General features: G+C 37.0%; 1 protein-coding gene across 1 annotated transcript in view; it reads right to left on the bottom strand.

Annotated features, from left to right (window-relative positions):
- Positions 1-1,949: 1,949 nt before the first annotated feature.
- SUCLA2 (succinate-CoA ligase, ADP-forming, beta subunit) overlaps positions 1,950-27,465 on the bottom strand; it is a 62,722-nt gene continuing 37,206 nt past the window's right edge. The window contains exons 7-11 of the mRNA XM_008587102.1: positions 14,667-14,828; positions 14,429-14,571; positions 7,871-7,991; positions 7,324-7,412; positions 1,950-2,736 (exon numbers count right to left, since the gene is read on the bottom strand). Coding sequence (XP_008585324.1) covers positions 2,662-2,736; positions 7,324-7,412; positions 7,871-7,991; positions 14,429-14,571; positions 14,667-14,828 — 590 coding nt within the window. The 3' untranslated portion in view covers positions 1,950-2,661. The remainder of the gene's footprint in view (positions 2,737-7,323; positions 7,413-7,870; positions 7,992-14,428; positions 14,572-14,666; positions 14,829-27,465) is intronic.

The raw sequence follows: 27,465 nt of genomic DNA, 5'->3' as shown, positions 1-27,465 counted from the left end.
GTAGTCTGTATGGATCTACTCAACTGTAACTTAGAGAATTCAAATGTTATGGTAGGCTTGTTTCATAGAAAGCAGGTATGACTACAAGAAAGAATCAGCCCAGCAAAAAGAATATTCAAGGATGTATGTGTGTTTAGGGGATGATGTGGGACGGTGTATAAGTAGCTACCAGCTGGTTGTTTCAACTCCATTCTCCAGGACAACAATCTGACTTCCCCCATCATTTATTTTAGTATAATCGTTTGGTACCAAGATTAGTTACACTCTGTTTCAATTCCACTGAATACTTTTTAGTCCTCATCTTATTTGACTTAGCTGTATTTGACACTATTGATCACTCCTTCCTTGAAACTCTTTCCTTGCCCTCTATAAAACTGTGTTCTTATAGTTGTCCCATGTTCACCACTTAAGTAGCAGGGTTTGAAGACAAGGCACTCTTCTGTCAGCAGTCAAGCATCCAGAAGCCTTCCAAGCTCCTAAATCTGGGTTACTTCCTCAGTCCTAGCAGTTACTAATCACCAAATTAACTCAGCATCTATTGTTTGGTCTTTCAGCCTCCCCACATGAGTTGTGATGGTTTTGAAACATATTAACAAATCCTTTGATACTTTTGCCTTCAAGAAGTGGAGCTTAATTTTCCTCCCCTTGTGGGCTGGATTTAGAGATTCATTTCTAATAAAGTGTGTAGCAGAAGTGACAATGAGATTAAAATACAAAAGGCACAGTGGCTTCCTCCTGCTTCCCTTGGATCACATGCTGGGTGGGGGGGCGGCGGGGAGCAGCTTCAATGTCACAAGGACATTCAAGCAGCCTTGTGGATAGGCCCACACAGTGAAAAACTGAGATCGCTGGCCAACAGTCATGTGAGTGAGCCATCTTGGGAGTGGGTCCTCCAGGCTCAGAGACACCTTTGAATGACTGCAGCACCGGAACCACCCCCAGCTAACTGCTCCCAAATTTCTGACCCACAGAAACTATGAGATAATGCTGTTTGAAAATCACTGTTTGGGGGTAATCTATTATGCAAGAATAGAGAACTAAAACACTAGCATTACCAATAGTCTATATTATATCCTCTCTGAAATACCAAGCACTGTTTTTACTTTCTGACTAGACCCCAACCAATACAAATGCCAATCTTTTCTGGGCTAATCACTTGCTGGCATTCTTTGGAATGAATTTTTAAAAACTAAAAGCTAAAAGATTGGACTTTTAATTAGAACTTTATCACAATTTTAAATGGCTTATAACATCAATATTCTGATATATATATCTCAACTACTAAATATATATTTGGTCCAAGTATATATTTCATGTTTTCTATATATAAATTCTCTCGTGTGTTCTTGCTCTCTCCCTCCCTCCCTCTTGCTCTCTTTCTCTTCCCCCACTAAATAATTCCGCTAATGAGAAAGGAGCTAAGGAAACTATGGTATATTAATATTAAAACACTTGACCAAACTCATATACCTAGGAAGTAGTGGAGCCAAGACTCAACAGATAGTGTACTTTCAAAATCTGTCCTCATAATCACTATGCCTCTCACAGTATATACATCTGATCACACTTAAGAACATCAAAATAGGTAGAAGTTCTCAAATTCACCAATATGGTTAAATAATCTGGTTGGTCAATATTTCCTTCCATGGTATTAGTTAAATATCCACATTTTTATTATGCAATGAACAAAAGGTTGATGTGTGTGTGTGTATGTGTGTACACACACACACATATGGACACAAAGGACAATGTGTTTTCTTTGGAGGATGTACTGGATGGCACACACATAAACAGCAGAATTCCAGTAAACTATCTATAGGTAGCTTTATAATATGTATTGTCACACCCAGGTATATGATCTACAAATTGGTTCCTTATACCTATTTACAGCAGTGATGGACACATCACCTTCTACTGGGTTTACTTAAAAAAAAAAACATTAATCCAAATCACATTGGGAGATTTTTATTAAATTGACATTCTTAATTTTGTCTACCAAGTCCTTAGTAAATATGCCTTTATTTGATACAAACCTATAGCTTTTTCTTAATACCACAGAATCATTAAGACTTGCCGTTATCATTGTTCTGTTATGATTAAAACAACATTCAAACAATTAACAAGTTACTCCACTGAAATACTTACAAGAATATTCAAAGGAGTGTTTGAAAGTTCTGCTTATAAATAGTGACTGATACATTATTATGCATTTAATGCTGGAGATAAACACATCTTATATAAAACACTGTTTTAATACACTGCTCTACTAATGAGGCTAGTTATTAGATATAATATATTTTTAACACTAAAGAATAAAGCTTTATCTTCATATTTATTTTATCTATAGGACTCTTATCAATGAGGAACTTTGTATCCAGCAATAATAAACAGGCATATTGCGAGTGATATTCTGTAGGAGAAGGAAAAAAGACAGCTGCAACAAAATAAACTAGATATCTGCATATACGTTCTTTATACAAACAGTCCATTCTGAACAGTAGAATTAAATGCAGATCAAATGCTTTTAAAAATTTGTGTGCCTAGATGGCAACTACAATCTCCACACGCTAAAAACAAAAAGAACAATTACACAGAATACAGTATTTATTCTTAACAATTATAGCACATTTAACACCTTCAGCCATCCACTGGGTTCTCAGATCAGATTGGCAACTGAAATTTCACATCCACATGGGCTTGCTTGGCTAAGGTCACTATTTCAGAGAGTTTTACAACCTGCAAGAAAAGAACAATGCATCTTTGTATCTATTTTCACAAAAAGGTAAATTCAGAACTTTAGGTCACCTCAAAATTAATGCACATTCAATGTTTTCCATTTAAAACATCTGGGCTATTCTGACATTGTTATAAATCACTTAACATTTTCACAAGTACCTGACACCCTCAAAGGATAGGCAAGTCTGACACTCCTCATAACCCACACGTCACTTAAATATTCATACTTTCTGATTAATATATATATATCTTATTATCTAAATTTTATTTATCTTACAGACAGAAACAGTGTCTTTGTTGGATACCCCACAATTCAAAGCACATTCAAATAAAAGTTTATTTTGAAATAAGTATATAATCTTAACTTAAAACATTGGGGGATAGGAGTTTGGGTCTAGGAGTTAATAATTCTACTTTCTGTCAGTAAGTTAACAATTGCCAACCTGAATTCCAATGCCCCCAACAATCTGCCTGAGAATATCCACCTGTTACCATACAAAATATCATACAAATTAGACATGTCTAAAACCAAAAAACAAATTCAGCTTTTCCCTTCACCAGTAGAGTAGTTAAGAAATGGCTTTGTATTTAGGCATCTTGAACTCAAATCCCCACTCTGATGCTTATGACATATGACCTTGAATAAGTAAGTTATCTAGCCTGTTTCCTCTTCTATGGTTATTTTATAACCAAACATATTTAATGAGCAAATCCTTGAAGAAAACAGCTTAAAGTTGCACGCACAGTAAATAATAAATGGTAGCAGTTGCTAATATCATCATATTTAATATTATTGTTATGACTCCCATAATCTCCCAGTCAGTTAAATATACTGCAGTCACATCTTAAATCAACTGCTCGCTTTTGTCTCTCATGGTCTATTTAATCAAGATCCTATTGATTCTTCTCCATGTACACCAAGCTTTTAATTCATGCTTTCACTGCAAAAAAGCATATTTTCAGAAACAAGTTATAACCTATCCATTACCTTCACCTTACTTCATATCTAATTATTGCATTAAATGGACTCTTACTATCCCTCATCTTTTCCCTTCTCCAATTTATCCCACATGTCAAAGTCATCACAGGCTTTCTAAAACACTTTCTCCATACCATTCCCTTGCTCAAGATATTTAATTTTAAGTTGGGATTGAATATAAATTCCTCCATCTCTAACCTGTAGTTAAATTTTGTTAGTAGGTACTTTCCCAAAAAAGGACATAAGATCTTTATTATACTTGTGAAATGATATCACATTAACTCAGCAAACCTCAGCAACCCCTTAAAAAATGAAACTAACTATATTGAGCTGGGACAAAAGACATAAAGAATTATGTCACATGAATTTTAAAATCCAATAAATTGTTGGAAATAACCCTAAAGGACAGAAAGAACTGCAGATACAATTCTTAAACTGCTTTCGGTCATCATATTGTTGGTATTCTCATCGTAAAACTGTCAAGTCTGTATTGAGGGACAAAGTAAACGAATAATTATGATAGTATGGCATGGCAGAAAGAAGAAACAAATATCAGATAAAAAACCTGCACTGCTGAATTTGTATTGGAAATAGCAGTATGAATGCATGTATTTATCTCTTCAAAAATACATGTGTTCTTAGACTTGCCACTTAAGAATCCCAGAAACAATAACCAACCCTAGTATCCATGAGTATTCATAAAGCCAAAATTGTGGTTTCTAAATACCACTTAGCTCATTCCAGATCTGAGGCAAGAATATAAAGATAAGCCTTCAGATCTCATTACACCAGAAAGCATACCAGAGGGCATGTCAGAAGGACTTAGGAGTCAACTTGAAGAGGTTCCCACTGACCAAATATGGGACAATTTGAATCAATACAAATAACTTAAATGGACTGAGCCACATCACATATATTTAAATCCATAAGTTTAAAATAGCATACCAGCAGAGTACGCACATACACACACAGACCCACACACACCACAAACACCCGAAAACAAAAATAAAGAAACAAAATACAAAGAATAAAAACAAAAAAGCCTGAATCACTTATAGGACTGTGATAATAAGAAATATGTAATTAGCCTTTGTTCCTATTTCCTGGCATAAGACTCCTAAAATCCTTGGAATCTTCAACGTGATAAGTTTACTATGCTGAGGTGACTGATGGCTGGCAGTCCCTAGGTAGCTTCAGGATGAGGGCTGACCAAAGCAGAATTAGAGGGGTGGAGCTTTCAGTCCCACACCCCACCCCCCAACATCCAGGAAAGGGAGAAGGGCTGAAGGTTAAGTTGGCCACCACTGGCCAGTGACTTAAGCAAGCATGCCTACATATTGAAGCTTCCATAAAAACCCAAAAGAACTGGTTTGATGAGCTTGTGGATAGCTGAGCACATGGAAGCTTCCAGGAAGGTGAAAAAGAACACATTCATGTGTTGGGAGGGTGGGACGCCCCAACTCCACAGGGACAGAAGCTCCTATGCTTGGGACCCTTCCAAACCTCATTCTAGGTATCTTTTCATCTGACTTGTTTATTTGTATCCTTTAAAACATGCTTTGTAGGGGCCGGCTCTGTGGCTCACTCAGGAGAGTACGGCGCTGGTAGTGCCAAGGCCACGGGTTCGGATCCTATATAGGGATGGCCGGTGCACTCACTGGCTGAGTGTGGGGTGGACAACACCGTGCCGAGGGTTACTACCCCCTTACCGGTCAGAAAAAAAAAAAAAAATATATATATATATATATATATATATATATATATCCTTTGTATAAACCTGTAAATGTAGTAAGTGTCTCTCTGAGTTCTATGAGCCACTCTAGCAAATTAATCAAACCCAAGGAGGGGGCTGTGGGAACCCCAATTTATAGCTGATGGGTCAGAAGCACAGGCAAAATAATGGGCTTTCAGCCAGCTTCGGAAGTAGGGCTCAGTCTTGTGGGACTGAGTCCTCAATCTGTGTGATCTATATCTGTGCTATATCCAGGTGGACAGTGTCCTAACTGAACTGAATTAGAGGACACCCAGCTGGTGTTCACCACAGAATTGATTGCTTACTTGCTGGTGGGGAGAAATCCCCATACAATGATCAGCTCATTCCCAATCTTGTTTTATCTGTATTCTTACCAACTTTTTCTCTCACCCATGTAGTATTTTGAGAGTATAGTGAGAGAAACTGAGTTTGTTTTTTCTACTCAAGGACACAATAGAACAAATTTGTTATTTTGAAAACAGGTCAATAAAAGCAAAGAATCAAATGATTATCCTGCTTTTCCTAAGAAAAATGTACTTCATAGTCACAAATAGTTAATACAGGGATGTTTTGCTTTTTAGAAAGAAGTATTCCATATAATAAATGAAAAACGACAGAATTAGACTATAACCACTTTGCAACCATTAACACAATACTGGATCTAAGCTATGATCATCAGTGGCTGCTAATACCACAAGAAGTCAAATAATCTGATATTATATACCTCCTTATGGAATAAGACAACACTAACTATAAAATATTCTTGTTCCCGGCTCCCCAAACTCAAATATGAATATGGTCAAGCCTATAAATTAAACTAACAGCTTTCAGGAAATATAGGGGGCAGAGGAACATTCTAAATTAATGACACCCCAAGGATGCAATCATTAAAACCCAGACTATAGGAAACTCTACAGGACTACCAACCTGTATTTTTTAACTGCAGAAAATAATTTTTAAAAGGGGGCAGGGGGAGAGACAGGGAACCAAAAGATAAAGAAACTTGATGACATATTAACCAACTGCAATGCAGAGACTTATTTTGATCCTAATTCTAACAAAGAACCTAGACAAATAATAAGAGAGAATCAGGAAAATTTCAACACTGACTACCTTCTTTTTTATAAAACACAACCATAATACCATTACCCCACCAAATTAATAGTAATTCCTTTACATTATTATCAATACTTTTATCCTTACACATACATAATTAAATGTATGAAATGATATAATACCTGAGATTTGCTTCAAAATAATCACAGGTGAGGGAGAAAGAAGGTAAGAACACAGATAAGACAAGATTGGGCATAAGCTGATCATTGTTTAAGATGGTTCACAGTTAAGACGTTCTGAGGAAGATTCTCTCCTTGACCAAACTTTCATCAGGTTCCTCTGAACTCTCTTTTCAACTAACCCCTGACTTTTGAACTTCCTGTTTGTCTCTGCAATGTCCAATTTTAGCAAGAATTATGCTTAAGTCTGTTTAGCCAGAATACCCCTTACCCATGATGTTTCGTCGTAGCAATTTTCTATCCACTGACCCCAACCCACTCCCACTTTTCCTTGTTGTATTCAGAGTCAAGCCCAATCTTTCTCTTCTACTGCAAAATTCCATCTTGGTAGTCCCTATACCAATCACAATAGTCCCCCTGTATGAAGTCTGCTTTACCATTCTTTAACAAGTATCATAAATAATTTTTTGTGTGTGTAACAGTTCATTATACTCATACTATTTCGCTGAAGCACTAATGATTAGCAAAATTAATAATTAGCTGGTTCGTTTTAGAATCTAAGTGTTTACAAATCCTTCACACACTGCACATTTGTCCTTAGATTAACAGAGCCCATTTACCATTCTAGCAGCTTCATCCAAGTCATCACAAGCGAGAATTTTAAGTCCACTGTCTGCTATCAGTGCCTTAGCATCATCAACTCGTGTACCTGAAATGGTTTATGTGAATATAAATAAATATATTTTAAACATATAAGCAAAAGCATTTAAAATGTTTGCAACATGCTACAAGTATGAAATTTCAACATAGAAGTACTTTCATCATTTAACATAAATGCTTTCAAACCAAAGAAAATATTGTAAAAGCCAAGAGTTATCTCTTAAAATATTTTGCCTTACCATATCCATGGTAATTCAGGCAAGTCAGAATTCAAGAAAAATCACAACAAATAAAAAATGAAACAAATTATACTGAGCAAAACTATAAGCATTTTTGCCCCAATGTTACAAACTTTCTAAAAACCACAGTTTATAAATTTCATATTATACAATGCTTTCATTTAAAAGACATAGCTATTAGAAAACTCTATCTTAAATAAATTGAACTCTTTAGAGTTATGAACTTTTAAGTAATTAGGAACAACTGCAAGATATCTTTTACACTCACCTTGTAACCGTACCACAACAGGTATTCTAATTTCCAAATCTTTTACGGCCATTACTATGCCCTGTGCAATTACATCACATCGCATGATTCCTCCAAAAATGTTTACTAGAATAGCCAGTACCTGTGAATAAAGTGTGTTTGGTAGATTAAAATTTAAAAGAAATGAGTATTTCTCCCTCCCTTCCAAGAAAATACTAGTATCCGTGCTTTATGGTAATAATGGATTCCATGGAAACATTTTCAGACCAAACCATCACGCCCACTGCTAGCTCTCATTTTTGAAGTTTATACAGTCTACTGGTCACCAGAACTTATTTCCACCTCCTTGGGAAATTTCAACACCTGGCTCATATTTTCTTTTCTGCCATATCGAGTATGAAAAAGACCTCCTAATTCCATTTACTTTTTTCCTATTAAACATAGCCATTTATCATTATGACTACCCCAAAACCATATTATAAGACAATGTCTCATGCTGAGATCTCCAATTAAGTGTTCATTACCTATCATTTCTTCATTTATCCCATCAGTGCAACCAACTTTTCACACAAACAAGGCCCTCAGAATCACTCAACTTCTGTATGCCCACTCCTGGCTAAACTTCATATTCAAACCTCAGGGCCTGTTTGGGTCAAAACATTCCTTCACCATCACACTTGCCATTCTGAATCAATGTTGTTCTGTCCTTTCCAAAAAATCACTTTCTTTTTTCCTTTTTGTCTTTTTTCATGACCGGTAACGGGATCGCAACCCTCAGTGTCGCGCCCGTACCGCGACCGGCAACGGGATCGCAACCCTCGGTGTCACGCCCACACCGCGCTCAACCAGTGAGCAGACCGGTCTGTATATGGGATCCGAACCCTTGGCGGGAGCGCCGCCATGCTCCCAAGCGCCGCACTCTACTGAGTGCGCCACCGGCCGGCCCTCACTTTTTTTTTTTAAGAGGTTTACTTCATTCAGCTACACCAGCATTTCTCAAACAGTGAAATACAAACAAGTTATAGATACACCAAAATAATGTTTCACACAACCTTCGGAGCAGCAAGGAAGGTTCTGGGACAGCTGGAGCCTCTGGGCCAGTGGACTCTGACTACAAGCAACCCTCTCCTTCTACCTCCAAGAACCCATTGAAATATTTTCTGTGAATAACATGAGGTGAAAATGAAAAATGAGCTATGCCATGCATTCCTTATCTTTGCCACGGTTATTTCTAGACCTTCAAGAAATGAAGCTCTGGAATTCATAAAGGATTAGAACTCATAGTGGACTTTGTTACTTCTCTTAACTATCTCCCTCCCATCTTACTGTGGATAGCTTCAATATTCATCACAGGTATCAACTAACACTCTAGCCTTAACGTCACTGGATCTCTACCAAGGTACTTTACCTCCAGTCTACTTCAATTAATTACTAACAAGGACAATCCTGGGCTTGACTGGAATGAATGCCTCCAAACTATCAAATGTTAAATCCCACTCTCTGCTCAATCTCCTCCCTTTCATCCCTAATGCCTTTCACTTCTAACTCCACCAAATCCAATCTTTTCCTCTTAAAAGCCTCTAGTCTCTCAACCCCTTTCAAATGTCAAAGTCTATCGACTCTCAGCCAATCTGATTTTCTTCACTACAGAGCACGGAACCTATGGGCTGGGCAATTCAACAACACTGTGACCTGCCTGCTCAATTCTGTCATATCCATTCTTCTGCCATCCCAGTTTAAACAATGCATCTTTGAATGATTCCAGCCATAGTTTATCTATTCCAACTTTAAGGAAAAGCAAAAAAGTAAGAGAACGGAAACACTAGCTTAACCTGAGAGCAGTACAATAATGATTCATCAGCAATCCTCTCCTTAACAGTTTGCATAATACTTTTAACTCTCTTCCTAAGCTTCCTGTCCCACTCAAACGTGCTAACTTTTAGCATATCACCTGCCTTTCTCCAGTAACACCTGAAGAAAAGTGTAACGTTCTCTCCAAAGCTAACCTCTCCACTTAATTAACATACTGTATCTCAACCTAATTACTGTATTTTATCTGCTCCAGGTCTTCATCCCTTTAGCTATTCTCACTCTCTTCTTAAATTCAAATCTCTTCCTCCAGATAAAAATAGTCTTTCTTCTTGGTCTTCTCAACAAACAAGCAAGCAAACACAGACCAGTAAGTTCTTCTTTTTTTTTTTTTTTTTTCCCCTTTTTGTCTCTTTTTCATGTCCGGCAACGGATCGCAACCCTCAGTGTCGCGCCCGCACCGGACCGGGACCGGCAACGGGATCGCAACCCTCGGTGTTGCTCCCACACCTCGCTCAGCCAGTGAGCGAGAACCGGCCTGCATGTGGGATCCGAACCCTCGGCGGGAGCGCCACCGCGCTCCCAAGCGGAGCACTGTAGCAGTGCGCCACCGGGCCGGCCCTAAGTTCTTCTTAACCCTACTGACCTTCATATAAAACAGCACACTTATAAAACAGCATGCTTATGCCTTCATAAAAAAATACTCTGAAAGAGTAATTTCCCCTCATGTCTCTACTCCCTCAATTCCCAATCACAACTCAATCCCTTACAAATTGGGTCCCTGACTCTACTATTCTTATTACGGTTTCCAATCATCTCTTTCAGTCCTTATGCAGCTTTGATCGCTCTTAGAGCATTTGACTTGGGTTGTCGTCCACTGCCTTACTTCTTAAAACTCTTCACTCTAAACTTCAATGTCATCACTTTCTCCTGATCTGCTCCCACATCTGCCAGTTTGTCTCTCTCTCTCTTTCGTTGGGTCTTCCTTCTCTATTCAACCCTTCAGTACTGAGGGGACAGGTTCCATTCCTGTCTCCTTGTCGCACTTGCACAGATCATCTCACCAATTCTGAAGATGGAATGCTCACTCTTCTCAATAAGCTGAGGACTCTCAAATGTCCCTCCAACCATTACAGGAAGTATAACATCATTACAACCAACTGTCTACTAGATATAGTCACCACAACCCAAACTTAACACATTCATTCAAAAATACCCATCTTCTCCTTCACCTCTGACAGCATGAAAGGCATCACCATCCAGTGATTCTCCCCAGCCAAACATTGTGATGTTAACCAACCCTAATCCATGCCCCACAAAAGAGAAAAAATGGATTTAATAACTCTATCTCAGAAACGCCTCTAAATTAGGATTCTTTGCTTAATTCTTACTGATACTGCATTTGTCAGAGACCTCTTCATCTTTTTGGACAAGCAAGCATAACCAAATTGATCTCTCCTGTCAGCGTCTCCCTACTCTCCATTTCACCCTCTACTAGCAGAGTTACCTTCTTTAAAAAAAAAAATAAAGGGCCGGCCCGGTGGCGCACTGCGCTAGTGCGCCGCTTGGGAAGCACGGCGGCGCTCCCGTCGAGGGTTCGGATCCCACATACAGACCGGTTCCTGCTCACTGGCTGAGCGAGGTGCGGGGGCAGCGCCGAGGGTTGCGATCCCGTTGCCGGTCCCGGTCCGGTACGGGGGCGACACTGAGGGTTGCAAACCGTTGCCGGACACGGAAAAAGACAAAAAAAAAAAAATAATAATAATAAATAAAAAAAATAAATTAAAAATAAACAAACAGGCAGGGGATAAACATAAGTATTATGTATGTGCTGGGGTGGGGGGTGTTAAAATCCAAACTCCTAACTATAGTAACAGGGATCTTCACAATGTGATCTCAATATGTCAACATTCTCTTTTAACATTCACCTCAATAATGCTATATTCTTACACATAAGCATTTTACTGTTCCATGAACACAGAGGCCCTCTTTGGACTTGCCTTTTTATACTTTCTTCCCTTTGCTTAATTCACTTAATTTTCAAGACAGCTCAAGGTACGATCCATTCAGTGGAGGCCACCCAGCTATCAGCTCTGTCTTCTGTTCCTCCACAGCACTATGCTCTGGTTATCACCTCAGTCCTATCATAAATATCTTAAGGGAGGACCGGCCCGTGGCTCACTAGGGAGAGTGTCGTGCTGATAACACCAAGGCCACAGGTTCGGATCCTATATAGGGATGGCCAGATAGCTCACTGGCTGAGCATGGTTCTGACAACACCAACCCAAGGGTTGAGATCCCCTTACTGGTCATCTTTTTTAAAAAAATAATAAAATAAATAAATAAATAAATATCTTAAGGGAGAAAGGCCCATATATTCCCAAGTTCAAGCACAGTGTCCAACACAAAGAGACATAATTAAGTATACAGTTACTTCAATGCTATCCACATAGTCACTCTGGGTTCATGTTCTATTTCCAACTGTAATGTCCATCACGTTAGTCCCCAGTGCTGGAACGCTCCATACACTTTTCTCCATTCTTGCACCTGGGCCTTTTAAAGCCACGCTTAAGAAAATAAATAACTAGATTTCTAATTCACCTTAGTAAGTACTCAACAGTTAGATACTTAGATTCAATCTTTAATACTCTTCTAGAGTTTATGCCAAAGAAGCTATAGAAATATAGTTCCAATAAAACTTGTTTACTTTTTTGAATAATTATTTAACAAGGGAAATAAAACACATTTTATTCCTCATTTTAGTTAAATCCTCTGTAAAAATAATGAATATGGCAAATAAGAGGCTCAAAATCTACAGAAGCTCAAAAGGAAAGGCAGTGAAATTTATTTTTTTAAAATAATTCTAGAGTCTAACACCACAAATAAAAATGTACATTGTCAACATCATCAGTAATAAATACTTATCAATAATATTTATCAGTAATAAATATTTATTAATGACCTATGCATGCACTGAGCATTATACCAGCCACTAGGAGAGGCAAAAATGAGTAAGATATGATCCCTACCAATGAGGGATTCTAAGTCTAAATTCAATAAAACTTGTTTCATGGAGACTTTTATCTTACTTTTCTATAAACCTTACAAAACCCGCACTGGCCACATAATAGGTATACTCCTTAACAAATATCTGGTGATTAATAATATGTATGTCTTTTGGATTATGATACTTCACATCCCTTGTATTTTGATAATCATTTATAAATGCATAGTTCTAAATTATAACATTGTTGTGGATTGAATGTCCCCCCAAAACTCATTGAAGCTTGACTCCTATTGTAACTATGCTAAGAGGGTGGAAATCCAATTATGGTATTTGAGAGGTGGGGCCTGTAAGAGGTGACTGGATCACAAGGACTGTGCCCTTCTGAATGGACTGATCCATTCATGGAGTAATGGGCTGATGGTTTAATGGATTATCATGGGTGTGGTTCTGATGACTTTATAGGAGAGCAAATGAGAAGATTAGCTCTTTTGCTGTTGCTCAGCCCATTCTTACCATATGACCCTCTGGTGGCCACAGGACGCTATTGTCACCCCACCAGGAAGATGGTCCTCACCAGGTGTGTTCCCTGGACCTTGAACTTCCAAGCCTCAAAACCATAAGAAATAAATTTTGTTCCTTTATAAATTACCCAGTTTTGGGTATTCTGTTATAAGCAACACAAATAGACTAATACAGGTATATCTATATGACAGATTATGCAAACATTAAAATGATTGTTTTAGAAGATACCTTAGTGAATTGTAAAAAGTGTTCAAAATATGTTAGCGCAAAAAAAAAAAAAAAAAAACCTTCCCGCTCACTGGCTGAGCGAGGCGCGGGAGCAGCACCGAGGGTTGCAATCTCATTGCCGGTCCCCAGTCCGGTACGGGGGCAACACTGGGGGTTGGGGTCCGTTGCCGGGCCCGGAAAAAAAAAAAAAAAAAAAAACCTTCCCGCTCACTGGCTGAGCGAGGCGCGGGAGCAGCACCGAGGGTTGCAATCTCATTGCCGGTCCCCAGTCCGGTACGGGGGCAACACTGGGGGTTGGGGTCCGTTGCCGGGCCCGGAAAAAAAAAAAAAAAAAAAAACCTTCCCGCTCACTGGCTGAGCGAGGCGCGGGAGCAGCACCGAGGGTTGCAATCTCATTGCCGGTCCCCAGTCCGGTACGGGGGCAACACTGAGGGTTGCGATCCGTTGCCGGACACGGAAAAAGATAAAAGACAAAAAAAAAAAAAAAACCTCAAAATACATATATTAAGATATATATGTATATATATATATGAATGAGTGGACTATATGGTGAGTTAAATCTTAATAAAATTGTTTCTAAAAAGATATATGTGTAATGTGTGTGAAATATACACACATTAACAAGTTCTGAAGAAAACGGATGAAATTAATAGTAATAAAAGTTATCTCTGGATAGAATTAAAGGTAATTTTTTATTTTCTTCTTTGTAGCTCTATATGTTTTCCTGATTCCTGGGCTTCCATGGACAACTAACATCTCCAGGAATTTTTTCCATATCTGAATGGCTCCCATGCCAGATCATCATCACCACAGCATCTAATATTTCTTTATCTTGTTTTCTAAATCATAAAGTTAACTAGAGAAAAAACTAAAGTTTCCCATTGCATTGATTTCAACTCCTCTTTCCAAACTACTGAGATCTTTTGAATTTTAATGCTCAACTAGCATGACCGCCATCTGCTAATTAATCAAGTTACTTCTCACCATTCAAATTCTACAACATAAGCCCTTACCTTTTTATCTGAAGTGATAAGTTTAAATGCTTCTGTTACTTGATGGACTGTGGCACCACCACCAACATCAAGAAAGTTGGCTGGAGTTCCTCCATGAAGTTTTATTATATCCATTGTGGCCATAGCCAAACCAGCACCATTTACTAACAAGAGGGAAAAATGATTCATATAAAGCAACAAACACAGAGAAAATAAATTAAGCTTAGCAAATCCAACTCTAACATAAAGCACGTGATACCTAGACAGCCTATATTTCCATCAAGGCCAATGTAGTTGAGATCTGCCTTAGCTGCGTCTTTGTCCCTTTCATCTTCCTGGCTCCAGTCCTGCAGGTCAAAGATTTTCTTTTGGCGATAGGCTGAATTAGAATCAAAATTGATCTTTGCATCCATACACAGCACTTTGGAAGGAAAAACAGAAAGTGATCTCAATTTCAAGACAAACACAATAAACTAATAATTAAAGGTTCTTTATTTTGTTACTTACTGAAAGTATTTCAATTATGTTCACAATGAACTCAAACTGTCTCTTTAAGAATAATACTTGAGAATTAAAACTAACCCATCAAAGTTACTGGTTCTATATCCATCCTAGGCACTAGAAAAGGAAGAAGGAAGAAAAAACTTTAAAATGTTCAAAATATTACCAAGAATTAACTGCTCCTAGCTAACCCCTTCACTTGAGACCCAGATCCCATCCCCTCTCATCTACTCAAGGACATTGTTCCAGCAATTCTATCTTTCCTACAAAATAAATACCACCCCCCGCCCCCACCTTTCTATTGGCTAAATCCCACTGACTTGCAAAATTACTGTTATTTCGCCCATCTCAATAAAAAGAAAAAAAAACCTTTTAACTCCCACCTCCTCCTTACTCTTCACTTCCTACATAGCAAAACTCCTTAAAAGACTTGTCTGTTTAAAAGAGGGATCAGCCAACTATGGCCCATGGGCCAGAGTTGGCTTGTGTCTGTTTTTATGTGGCCTGTGAGCTAAGAATAGGTTTTCCATTTTTAAAGATTATGAAGAAGAGGGCCGGCCTGGTGGCGCACTGGAGAGTGCGCCGCTTGGGAGCGCGATGGCACTCCCGCCAAGGGTTCGGATCCCATGTGGAGACCGGTTCGCTCACTGGCTGAGCGCGGTGCGGGCACAACACCGAGGGTTGCGATCCCGTTACCAGTCAGTAAAAAAGAGACAAAAAGGAAAAAAAAAAAAAAAGGATTATGAAGAAGAGAGAAGAAAGAGGGAGAAATGAAAAAGGAGAACAAGAATAAGAAGAAAAACAGCAGCACCCATGACTACCTGTGGGCCATAAAGCCCCAAATACTTATTAATTGCCAACTCCTGTGCTTATTAATTGCCAACACTTTGTGCCAAATTTCTCCTGCCATTCTCTTACAACCACTCCAATCAGGCTTTTACCTTCAGCACTCTACCAAAACGGCTCTTACGCAGGTCACTTCTCTGACTTCATCTTTCAGTACCCTATCCCTTCCTCACTCCAATCTAACTCAACACTTTCCTGGCAGTTCCTGAACAGAAAGAAAGCTGAAAGAAGTAAGCAGTTTCAGCTGCTGCCCAATGCAGGAGACAAAGTTTGGAGTCTAGCTAAGTTAACTACAAATAACAGCAAAAATCGATATTCTTTTGGAGGAAGATAATAGAATTCAGAGTCCTTATACCATATCTCCCAAAACGTACAGTTTACAACTAAAAATTACTAGATCTGTGAAGAAGCAGGGAAATGTGACCACTAGCAAAGAGAGAAAACAGTCAAGTGAAACCAAACCCAAGATGACCATATTTGGAATCATCAGAGGACTGTGAAATAACTATTTTAAATACGCTTAAGGATCTAAGGGAAAATATGGTCATGATAAATGAAAAGAGGTCATCTCAGGAGAAAATAAAACTATAAAAAGGAACCAAATGCAAAATCTAGAAAAAGTACAATATCTGAAATGAAAAATTCACTGAATGGGCTAAACAGTCAATTCGTGATGGGTCTGTGAACCTGAAGATAGATAAATAGAAGTTATCCAATCTGAAGAAGGAAAAACACTGCAACTCAGTGACCTGTTGGACAATATCAAGAAGTCTAACATGTGAAACTCAAAGGAAAAGGGGAAGAAGGATGAGACAAAATATATATACATACACATACACATATATATGAAAGAAAAATATATCAAGCCAGAATTCCTTATCTAGTGAAAACATACTTCAAAAGGAAGAAAAAATAATGACATTTTCAGACAAATGTAAACAAAATTCATCACTAGCAGATCTACACAAAGAGAAATGCCACAGGAAGTTCTTCAGGCTCAAGGAATATAACATGTGAAAACTTGGATCTATTGCAGTGATTCTCATCCAGGGCAGTTTTATCCCACAATGGACATCTGGCAATGTCTAGAAGCTTTTTTGGTTGTCACAACTGGGGGTTACTACTGGCATCTAAATGCTACTAGGTAAATATCCTGTTAAATATACTACAATGCACAGGACAGCCTTTCATAATTAAAAAATTACCCACCCCAAAATGTCAATAGTGCCAAGGATGGGAAACCTTGATCTACATACAGGTAGGAAAGAACACCAGAAATATAAGAGCAAATGAATAAATACAGTCACGCATCATGTAACAACAAGAATATGTTCTGAGAAATGCATGGTTGGGCAATTTCTTCACTGTGCAAACATCACAGAGTATTCTTATACACACCTAGATGGTATTGCCTTCTACACATTTAGGCTATGTGTTATACAGCCTATTGTTCCTACACTACACACTTGTAACAGCATGTTAGTGCACTGAATACCGTAGGCAACTGTAACACAATGGTTAGTATTTGGTAAGTATAAACATAGAAAATGTACAGTATAAAAGATTTTTAGACCAGTTAGCTCAGTTGATTAGAGCATGGTGCAGATAACACCAAGGTCCAGGGTTAAATCCCTATACCGGCCAGCTGCAAAAAATAAATTTAAAATAAAATAAAAGATTTTTTTAAAAATTGTACTCCTGTACAGGGCACTTACCATGAATGGAGCTTGCAAGACTAGAAGTTGCTCTGGGTGAGTCAGCGAGTGAGTGGTGAGTAAATGTGATGGGCTAGGACATCACTCACTGTACACTACTGCAGACTTTATCAACACTGTACACCTAGGCTACACTACATTTATAAAAAAATATTTTTCTTTCTTCATTAATTAACCTTAGCTTACTATACCTTTTTGCTTTATAAGCTTTTTATTTTTTTCAACTTTTTTACTCTCTTGTAATAACAATTAGCTACACAAAAACATTGTTCAGCTATACAAAAATATTTTCTTTCTTTATATTCTTATTCTATAAGCTTTTTTCTATTTTTAAAATCTTTAATTTTTACTTATTTTTTCACTTTCTAAACATTTTTTGTTAAAAACTAAGACACATTCTAGCTGACCAAAAGGACTAGGGGAAAAAAAACAAAAAACTAAGACACAAACATATACATTACTCTAGGCCCACACAGGGTCAGAATCATCAATATCACTGACTTCCACCTCTACATCTTGTCCCACTGGAAGGACTCCAGGGGCAATAACACACAAGAAGCTGTCATCTCCTGTGATAACAGTGCCTTCTTCTGGAATACTTCCTGAAGGACCTGCCTGAGGCTGTTTTACAGTTAACTTTTTTTAATAAGTACACTGTAAAATAACAATAAAAAGTATAGTATAGTAAATATATAAACCAGTAACAGTCATTATCAAGTATTATGTATAGTACATAATTGTATGTGCTATACTTCTATATAACTGGCAGCACAGTAGGTTTACTTACACCAGCATCACCACAAACACACAAGTAATTCACTGCACTACAACTTTATGATGGCTACAATATTGCTTAGGCAATAGGAATTTTTCAGCTCCATTATAATCTTATGGAACCACTGTCATATGTGTGGTCTGTCATTGACCTAAACGTCATTATGCAGTGCATGACTGTATATTGAAGATAGTAAAATCCAAGTTTCTAAATGTTGGATAAGAGAATTACAAAGACAGAAAATGGTATAACTAGAATGAACCTTAAGAAACTGTAGTGGAATTAGAGGTATCGATATAAGTTAGGTGATGTTTTAAAATAGACATAGACGTAAACATATGTGTATTTTTATGTACACACACACATGCACACACTCACACACACGCTTCTTGGTTTATTTGCTGAAAAACCCTAGAAGCAATGACACGCTAATAGCAATAAGCATAGTTAGTATGCATATCTTGGTGCCTAAATACATTTTCCACAAAAAGGAACCAGGACCCTTTGGAGAAAAGGCTGATTCCTGTACTGTGAGAAGGAAAGAAAAAGATAATCCTGGAACATCTTGTAGCACAAAAAGTAAAAATGTACTCAAAGAATAATAGGAGCATATCAAAAAAAAAAAAAGGGGGGGGAGAACTTATGGTCACTCAAAACACACAAATGTTCATAGCAGCTTATTAGTAACAGCAAAATACTACAAACGCAAATATCCTTCAAGAGGTGAATGTCTGAAGAAATTCAGGTAAATCTATACATTGGAATACTACTCAACAATAAAAGGAAATAAACTATTGTTACACGCAACAACCTGGATGGACCTCGAAGATACTATGTGTAGTAAAAAGTCAGTCTCAAAAGGTTACGTATTGTATAACTGCACTTACATAACATTCTCAAAAATGACAAAACTATAGAGGATGAAGAACAGATTAGTGATTTCCAGGGCAAAGGGTTGGATTAGGAAAGAATAGGGTGGAGGACATGAATACAAAGAGGTACACAAGAGAACTCTTTTGTGGTAATGAAACAGTTCTGTATCTTGATTGTTGTGGTGATTACAAACATCTACGAATGGCATAAAATTAAATAAAATTATACATACATATACACACACACAAATAAATGCAAGCTTAAAAAATGGTGAAAACTGAATAATGTATTTAGTCTGGTTAACAGTAATATAACAAAGTCAATTAACCATTTGGATATATACAATTACATGAGATATCACCACTGGGTGAAGGGAACACAAGACTCTTTGGACTACTTTTGCAACTTCCTATAAGTTGATCACTGAACAGCATGGGAGTTAGGAGTGCCAACCCACCTCCCAGTCAAAAATCCATGTGTAGCTTTTGACTCCCCAAACACTTAACTAATAATATACTACTGCTGACCAGAAGACTTATTGATAATATAAACAGTCGATTAATACATATTTTGTATATTGTAGGTATTATACATTGTATTCCTAGAATAAAGTAAACTAGAGAAAAGAAAACGTTATTAAGAAAATCATAAGAAAGAAAAAATACATTTACAGTATTTATTTTTTAAAAATCCATGTATAAGTGGACCCTTGCAGTTCAAACTCATGTTGTTAAAGAGTCAACTGTATATTTATTTCAAAATTAAAAGTTTAAAAAAAAAAAAGAGGCCCAGGAGCCATCTTGAAAGAGGCCTCTACTGGTCAAATCTGGGACACTCTGAGTAATAAAATAATGATAAAAACGGATTATAACTCACTGACTAAAATGAGAACCAAAGAGTCCATTCTGATACAAATAAATGAATAAACAATGGGGAAGAAGGGAAAGCTATTCACTACAATACAATGCCAACTAGTAAATACAGAGGGAATGATGGAGTTAGAAAGTCATGAGCTACCAAAACTAATGAGTAAAGTTTTGATGAGGAACACAGTCTCAAAATATTTTCCTACGAATTTCCTAATATTTATAATGGTAAAAATAATGATTATACAGTGGAGAAATCTGGTGGACGCTACCTTAACCAAGTGATCCAAGTTAACATTATCAATACTAAAACAAACCAACATAATGTATCTCCTGATACGTACTATGAAGAAAAAAAACACAAGGAGGAAAAGTCAGACAGAGAAACACAAACTGAAGAGCATTGTACAAAATCTATATTACACCACCTTGGATCCTGCTCCAGCTTTCCATGGCTGTAGACTAAGCCCCTAGTGCTGTGCAAGTCTCAGCTCACCTTGGTGCCTGCTGGGCTGTGTGCGCTTACCTTCCCCCCCAGAGCCTTAGGCTTGACACCAAAATATATGGCTCCTTCTCTTAAAAAAAAAAAAAAAAATCAAGGTCGAGAAACAAAGTAAACTTGAGGAACAGTTCCAGATAGAAGAACATGATGACTAAATTTATTGTGTAATCCTGGACTAGGATCCTGGTCTGAGGGAAAAAGCATAAAGAACATTACTGGAATACCTGCCTACATTTGAATATGTACTGATGGATTGTGGATTAAATAATAATATTTTATCAATATTAAATCTTCTGATTTTGATAAATGTACTCAGGTTATATAAGAGAATGTTCATGTTTTCAAACACTGAAATATTTAGGGGCAAAGGAGAACAAAGTCTCTTGCTTACTCTCAAATGGTTCCAAAAAAATATATGTTTATATACACACACATGTGAATGCTCACAAAGAGCATGCAGAAAGAGAATAAAACAAATAAATGCAGCAAAATGTAAACAACTGGCAATGCTGAGCAAAGTAAATATGGGAGTTCCTTATACCATTTCATTTCTGTATCAAAAGACAAGAGTAAGGGAGAAAAGCCACACAGTATCATATTCATAGTAAGCAGTGATTTTTTTTTAAGTAAGCAGTGATTTAGTTCAGCAAATCACCTATCATATTAAATTAATGCTGTTGAATAGTAGAAAAAATATTGGCAATTCTTATCCTTTTATTTCCCATATGAATAGCATAATGATCTATTTTTGGATAGTTACATTTAGTCAATTATTAGATAGTTACATTTAAGTTATACATTAACTAAGAAACAACTGAGCACTTTTGATAATAGGTCTTGCTCACGATGAGCACCTAGCAAAGGCATTAGTCCATACTCCAGAGGCCTCATAAGGACCCCAGAGGATCATGGTAGGTTCAGTGAGGGTGATTCTCCAATGGAAAATCCCTAGGAAGCAGAAACTCCACAACAGGCAGTAGGAACAGCCACTGACAACACCTGCTCACAAGCAAGTATGGGTAGACATAGTCCATACTCAGTTCATACTGAGGTGCCAAAATCAAAGTGCTCAACAGGGGAGATTACTGGTAGTTTTATTTCCCTGTAGAAATCACAAATGCACAGTGCCAAAATTAATTTCTTGCTCAAAGATTTCTCCCAACTAAGTTTAAATCCACAGGTAAAATAATCAGTACAACTGCTATTCTGGTGAGACTACTATCTGTCTACCCTCCTTCACTAAGATACCACTAAGTTTCTGCCATAATCTTTGATAAAACTAAGTACAGGGTTCTGGGAACATAACTGTGCCTGGAATAATTGTTCTTAGTGACAGAAATGGCTAGGCTATTTTTTTTTCCTTGGGGGGGAGGGTTTTTTTTTTTTTTCAAATTTGGTAACTGAGGAGCCAAAGCTGTGTTAAACTTATATATATTAACATTTCATATTCCTTTAAAAGTGAAGCACATAAGAGACTTGAAATTCAAACAATATAATTTCTGAGGCCATGAAGAAACTCTACCCATTCCAATGAGACAGTCCAAACTGCCACAGCTGTAAGAATCCCAACTCTACCTAGAATTCATAACCCCTCTAGCTAATATTCAATTAAACAAGAAATTAGAAAGAACATTAATTTCTTTGTACCTCTAACTCAAAGAAAAGAATTTGACTTGGGACTTCAGTTCTCAAGGTCCTTTGGACTTTTATCATATTTGGACATTAAATTCCAAGAGTATCTTTATACAGTTTACTATCTGAGTATCTTAATGACATAATTCAATCTCACTGCAGCACCTCTGATATTCCATTAGACAACATGACAGGGCATAATCTAGTGTCAGAAATAGAAAAGAATGAATTTTCAGAATTCACCACAACACTTTCTTACAGCTCATATCAGTATACTATTTTGACTCATTTTAGAAACTTTTGGTTCATAGATATAAAAGTACAGCTAGATAGGAGGATAATATCCAGTGTTCTATAGCACTGTAGGGTGACTGTAATTAACAATTTACTATATAGTTTCAATTAGCTACAAGAGAGGATTTTGAGTGTTTCCAACACAAAGAAATGAAAAATGTTTGAAGTAATAATAATAAAAAAAAAAAAAAAATCCATGGCTGTCAGGTGACAGGGCATAATCTAGTGTCAGAAATAGAAAAGAATGAATTTTCAGAATTCACCACAACACTTTCTTACAGCTCATATCAGTATACTATTTTGACTCATTTTAGAAACTTTTGGTTCATAGATATAAAAGTACAGCTAGATAGGAGGATAATATCCAGTGTTCTATAGCACTGTAGGGTGACTGTAATTAACAATTTACTATATAGTTTCAATTAGCTACAAGAGAGGATTTTGAGTGTTTCCAACACAAAGAAATGAAAAATGTTTGAAGTAAAAAAAAAAAAAAAAAAAAAAAAATCCATGGCTGTCAGGATTTCAGGATATGGGGGTGGGGGGCAGAGGGAAGAATAGGCAGAGCAGAGAGGATTTTTAGGGCAACAAAACTATTCTGTATCATACTGTAATGGTTAATACATGACATTATGCATTAGGTGAAACTCATAGAACTATACAATACAAAGAGGGAACCCTCATACAAAATTAAATTGACAATAATACATCAATATTGATTCATATTTATGACAAACATACCATACTAATGGAATATGTCAGTAAAAGGAGAAATTGTGTATGTGAGTGGGGAGGATACTGAAACTATCTGTATTGTCTGTTCAATTTCCCTGTAAAATTAAAACTACAAAATTAAAGAAGGGGCTGCCCATTTAGCTCAGTTGGTTAGAGCTTGGCCATGTAACACCAAGGTCAAGGGTTTGGGTTCCCATAGCACCAGCCACCAAAAAAAAAGAAAAAACAAAAGAAAGAAAATTTTTTAAATAATAAAACTTCTGGGAGCAAAAGTCTAAGCTACTTATAGGCACTTCTTGGAGACTAGCCAAAGGAATAATGGTTGGGAAATGGAATAGTGGCCTCAAAGTCAGGGCAGGACTACCCAAACAGACAGCTAACATCTCCTCCCTTGAGAGCTCCACGTCCACCCTGACCCATCACAGGCTTGATGGTTCAAGAAAACACTAACGAATGTTGAGGGGATCAAATCTTCCCCACTCCTGATGCTACCTTTCACACTGAAAGGATTCACTTAGTATAACATCTGGCCTCTCACCACCTCTTTACACTCACTTCCTCTCAGAGGAGAGGAAGCAAATTAAATATTTCCAACTGCTATTCCTGGGCAGCTTCTGCCCCTAAAAGAACTACCCTGTTACTCTAGCATTTGAGTAGGTAGATTAAGTCTGTCTAATTCTGTAATTTAGTTGCCAGATCCACCTTGATTAGAACCTCTGCAGGAAAGAGGAGTAATCACTGGGAAACCCCTCAGAGATCCCAAATGATAGCAATGGTATGATAAGCTATTTAAGGAATTCTATTCTGACTTATTATTTTTATATTATCCTATGTTTTCAGAGCATTACTGGGAAATAGAATCTATAAGCATTCATCTTGCAGTTATTCAAACCATTAAACCAGAACGAATTAAGAGACATACTTCATTCTATGTAGTAAATATGCTCCTAAAAAAACTGTGCACAAAAGAAATAATTCCAAATTTACATATTCAAAATGTCCTTAGACTAGTATTTTAAAGAATACTATAGAAATTTTCACAAATTTATATTCTATCTTGTTATATGGCAACTTAGTACAAAAAGAGAAAAATACCTATATTTTTTAATACTTATTATTGAAATGAAATATGTACCTTATAAACAAAACCTATCACTCCATAGATGTTTATAATTTACACTCGATATTGGTTTAAAGTTTCCATTGAAAATACATAAGTACTGTGAAAATGTAGATTTGCTAACAGAGCCTCAGTTTGTACTCACCTGTAAAATAAAGCCTTCTCTTTTCCATTCCCACTGTCTTTGTTACCTTCTTCTTGGACTACCGCTATAGCTTCCTAAAAGATTACCTGCACCTCTAATCTCACCCTATTACACCACCACCAATATACTATTCCCTACCAAAAACATCCCTGACATAAAACTGTGTTATAGCTAAGAGTACAAGTTCTGCAGTTGACTGCTTTTGGGTTCACAGCCCATCTCCACCACTAGACAAGTGTCCCTGGGCAAATCACCTAATCTCTTCGTAACTCGGTTTCCCCATCTATAAAATAATAGAAGTAGTACCTCCCTCACAGGACTGTTATAAATGAAACAAAGGGGTTCATATTTGTAAAGTGCTTCTAACAGTGCCTGCCATACAGTAATTACTGTGTTTTTGTTAAACAGCCAGGGGAAATTATATAGACTTTTGGAAAAAATTTACTATAGGAAACCAAAGTATACTCAGAATGCCTCTTTTGTGAGCGAAAATTCAAATTGTGAAAGAAGAAAATGAACATAAACCAAAACACGGGCAGCAAGGTGAAATGCAGTAGAGATATCTTTTAAAGACTAAGGAAAATAAATACAGCAATAGAATTAAATCTACAAATAAACAAAATCAACAGTCTCTCTATACTAGCAATTAGTAGTAAGAAAATATAATGGCAGAAAAGACCCCAATAGCAACCAAATACATGAGGGTACTTCAAAGTTTGTGGAAAAATAGTATTAAAAGATAACACTGGGCCGGCCCCGTGGCTCACTTGGGAGAGTGCGGCACTGGGAACACCAAGGCCACGGGTTCGGATCCTATATAAGGATGGCCGGTGCGCTCAGTGGCTGAGCATGGGGCAGATAACACCGTGCCAAGGGATGCAATCCCCTTACTGGTCAAAAAAAAAGAAATATAACACAAATCTTTCCATGAACTTTTTGAAGTACCCTCACATATCCCTACAAATAAATCTAACAAGAAAAATAATACCTAAATAAGGAAAATGAGGAGCCTTATTTAAAAACATATAATTAAATGCTTATACAAATGGAAAAATAATGTGTTTCTAGTTGGAAAAAATTGACTACCATGAAGACGTTAATTTTTCTCAACTAACATACAATTAAAGCAATTCTAATAAAACTTCAGCATAATTTATTTTGAAATCTAACAAAGGATTTTAAAGGTTATCTAGCAATAGGAGTTAGTAATTTGACATCCAAGTACCAACAGCAGGACTTATGGATTCAAGGAGTTTGTGCATGTGCACGTGCTCTCATGACAGCACTTATGCACCTGCCCTGGGTGGGGGTTACTAGTTTCCATGCAATTGTCACTGCATTTCTCAAAAGAGTTAAGACCCACAAAGAGTTAAGTAGCACAAGTTTAAAAGAATAAACAGGTAAGAACTGCTTCTCTTTAAAGGGTTTTTTTGTTGTTGTTTTTTAGATTTTGGGGTTTTCTGCTTATCTTTTCCAACTTTACTGAGGTATAACTGACAAAAACTGTGCATATCTAAGGTGTACAACATGATATTTTGATATATACACATATTGTGAAATGACTACCATAATCAAGCGAGTTAATATACCCATCACCTCAGTTACCTTTTTTGTGTGTGTGAGAATACTTAAGATCTAATCTCTTATCAAATTTCAAGTGTACATTATTATTAACTATAGTTACCATACTGCACATTAAGTCTCCAAACTTATTCATCTCATAACTGAAAGTCTGTTCTCTTTGACCAATATCTTCCAATTTCCCCCACCCTCCTGACACTAGTAATCACCTTTCTACTCTGTTCCTATGAGTTCCACATTTTTAGATTCCATGCAGTATTTGTTTTTCTGTGTCTGACTTATTTCACTTAATATAACGTCCTCCAGGTTCATCCACGTTATACCAAATGGCAGGATTTCCCTATAAAGAAGTAAACTACGGGCCAGCCCGGCAGCGCACTCGGTAGAGTGCGGCGCTTGGGAGTGCAGTGGAGCTCCCGCCGAGGGTTCGGATCCCATATAGAGACCGGTCCACTCACTGGTTGAGCGCGGTGCGGGCGCAACACCGAGGGTTGCGATCCAGTTACCGGTCACGAAAAAAGACAAAAAGGAAAAAAAAAAAAAGAAGTAAACTATTGATACAAAAAAGAATAATCAAATCTATGTAATCAGACACTCGAAAATGATGGGAGAGGATACCAAAAACCTATAGGAAAAGGACACCTTATTTAATGATACTAGAAAAACTGGAAAAAACAAGTAAAGTAAAATCTGGATTGATTAAAGACTTAAAAATTTAAAAAACAATGAAACAATAAAAAAAAAATAGAACACATTTTACATGAATATTTACTGATCTTGGGATGGGGAAAAAAATCTCTCAGCTTAACAGTAATGGAAGTCAAAATGAGATTTGACTACATGCAAAAATAAAATGCTTCAATATGTCCCAAAAAATAAAACAAAATTAAACAACAGAAGACAAACTCAGAAAAATATTCACATCAAATATCAGACATGAGATTAACATTCTTAATATATAAAGAGCCCACATACATGGAGAGTATTATTAGGTGAATAAAGCAAGATGCAAAATATACTCATATACAGTATGCAATCTCTTCTGTAAAGAGGTAGTTAAGAACATTTTATTTGTTTTTACGTGCAAAATAAACACTGGGGAGAAGAAAACAAACAAGAAACCAAAAAATGAGAAGAGAGGAAATGGGGATAGATGAAAACGGGGAGAAAGCAAAATTTCAGAGTAAATAAATAAGATTGGTAGAAATATACTTTGTCACAGTAGTCCCTCCTTATCTACGGAGGAGACATTCCAAGACGCAAACCATGGATAATACTAAACAGTATATATACTATGTACAAATTTCTTTTTCCTTCTTCACAATTCCACAGACACAAGACGTGACTTACCACAGATGTTAGCAACATCAACACATTTTTTTTCGTTCCTTATGAAGCTGAGTTTTTTTTTTTTTTTTTTTTTTTCCTTTTTGTCTTTTTTTCGTGACCAGCAACGGATCGCAACCCTCAGTG

This window comes from Galeopterus variegatus, unplaced genomic scaffold (assembly GCF_000696425.1).
Source record: "Galeopterus variegatus unplaced genomic scaffold, G_variegatus-3.0.2 Scaffold4252, whole genome shotgun sequence".
Classification (NCBI taxonomy): domain Eukaryota; kingdom Metazoa; phylum Chordata; class Mammalia; order Dermoptera; family Cynocephalidae; genus Galeopterus; species Galeopterus variegatus.
This window is presented reverse-complemented; position numbering and strand designations above follow the sequence as displayed.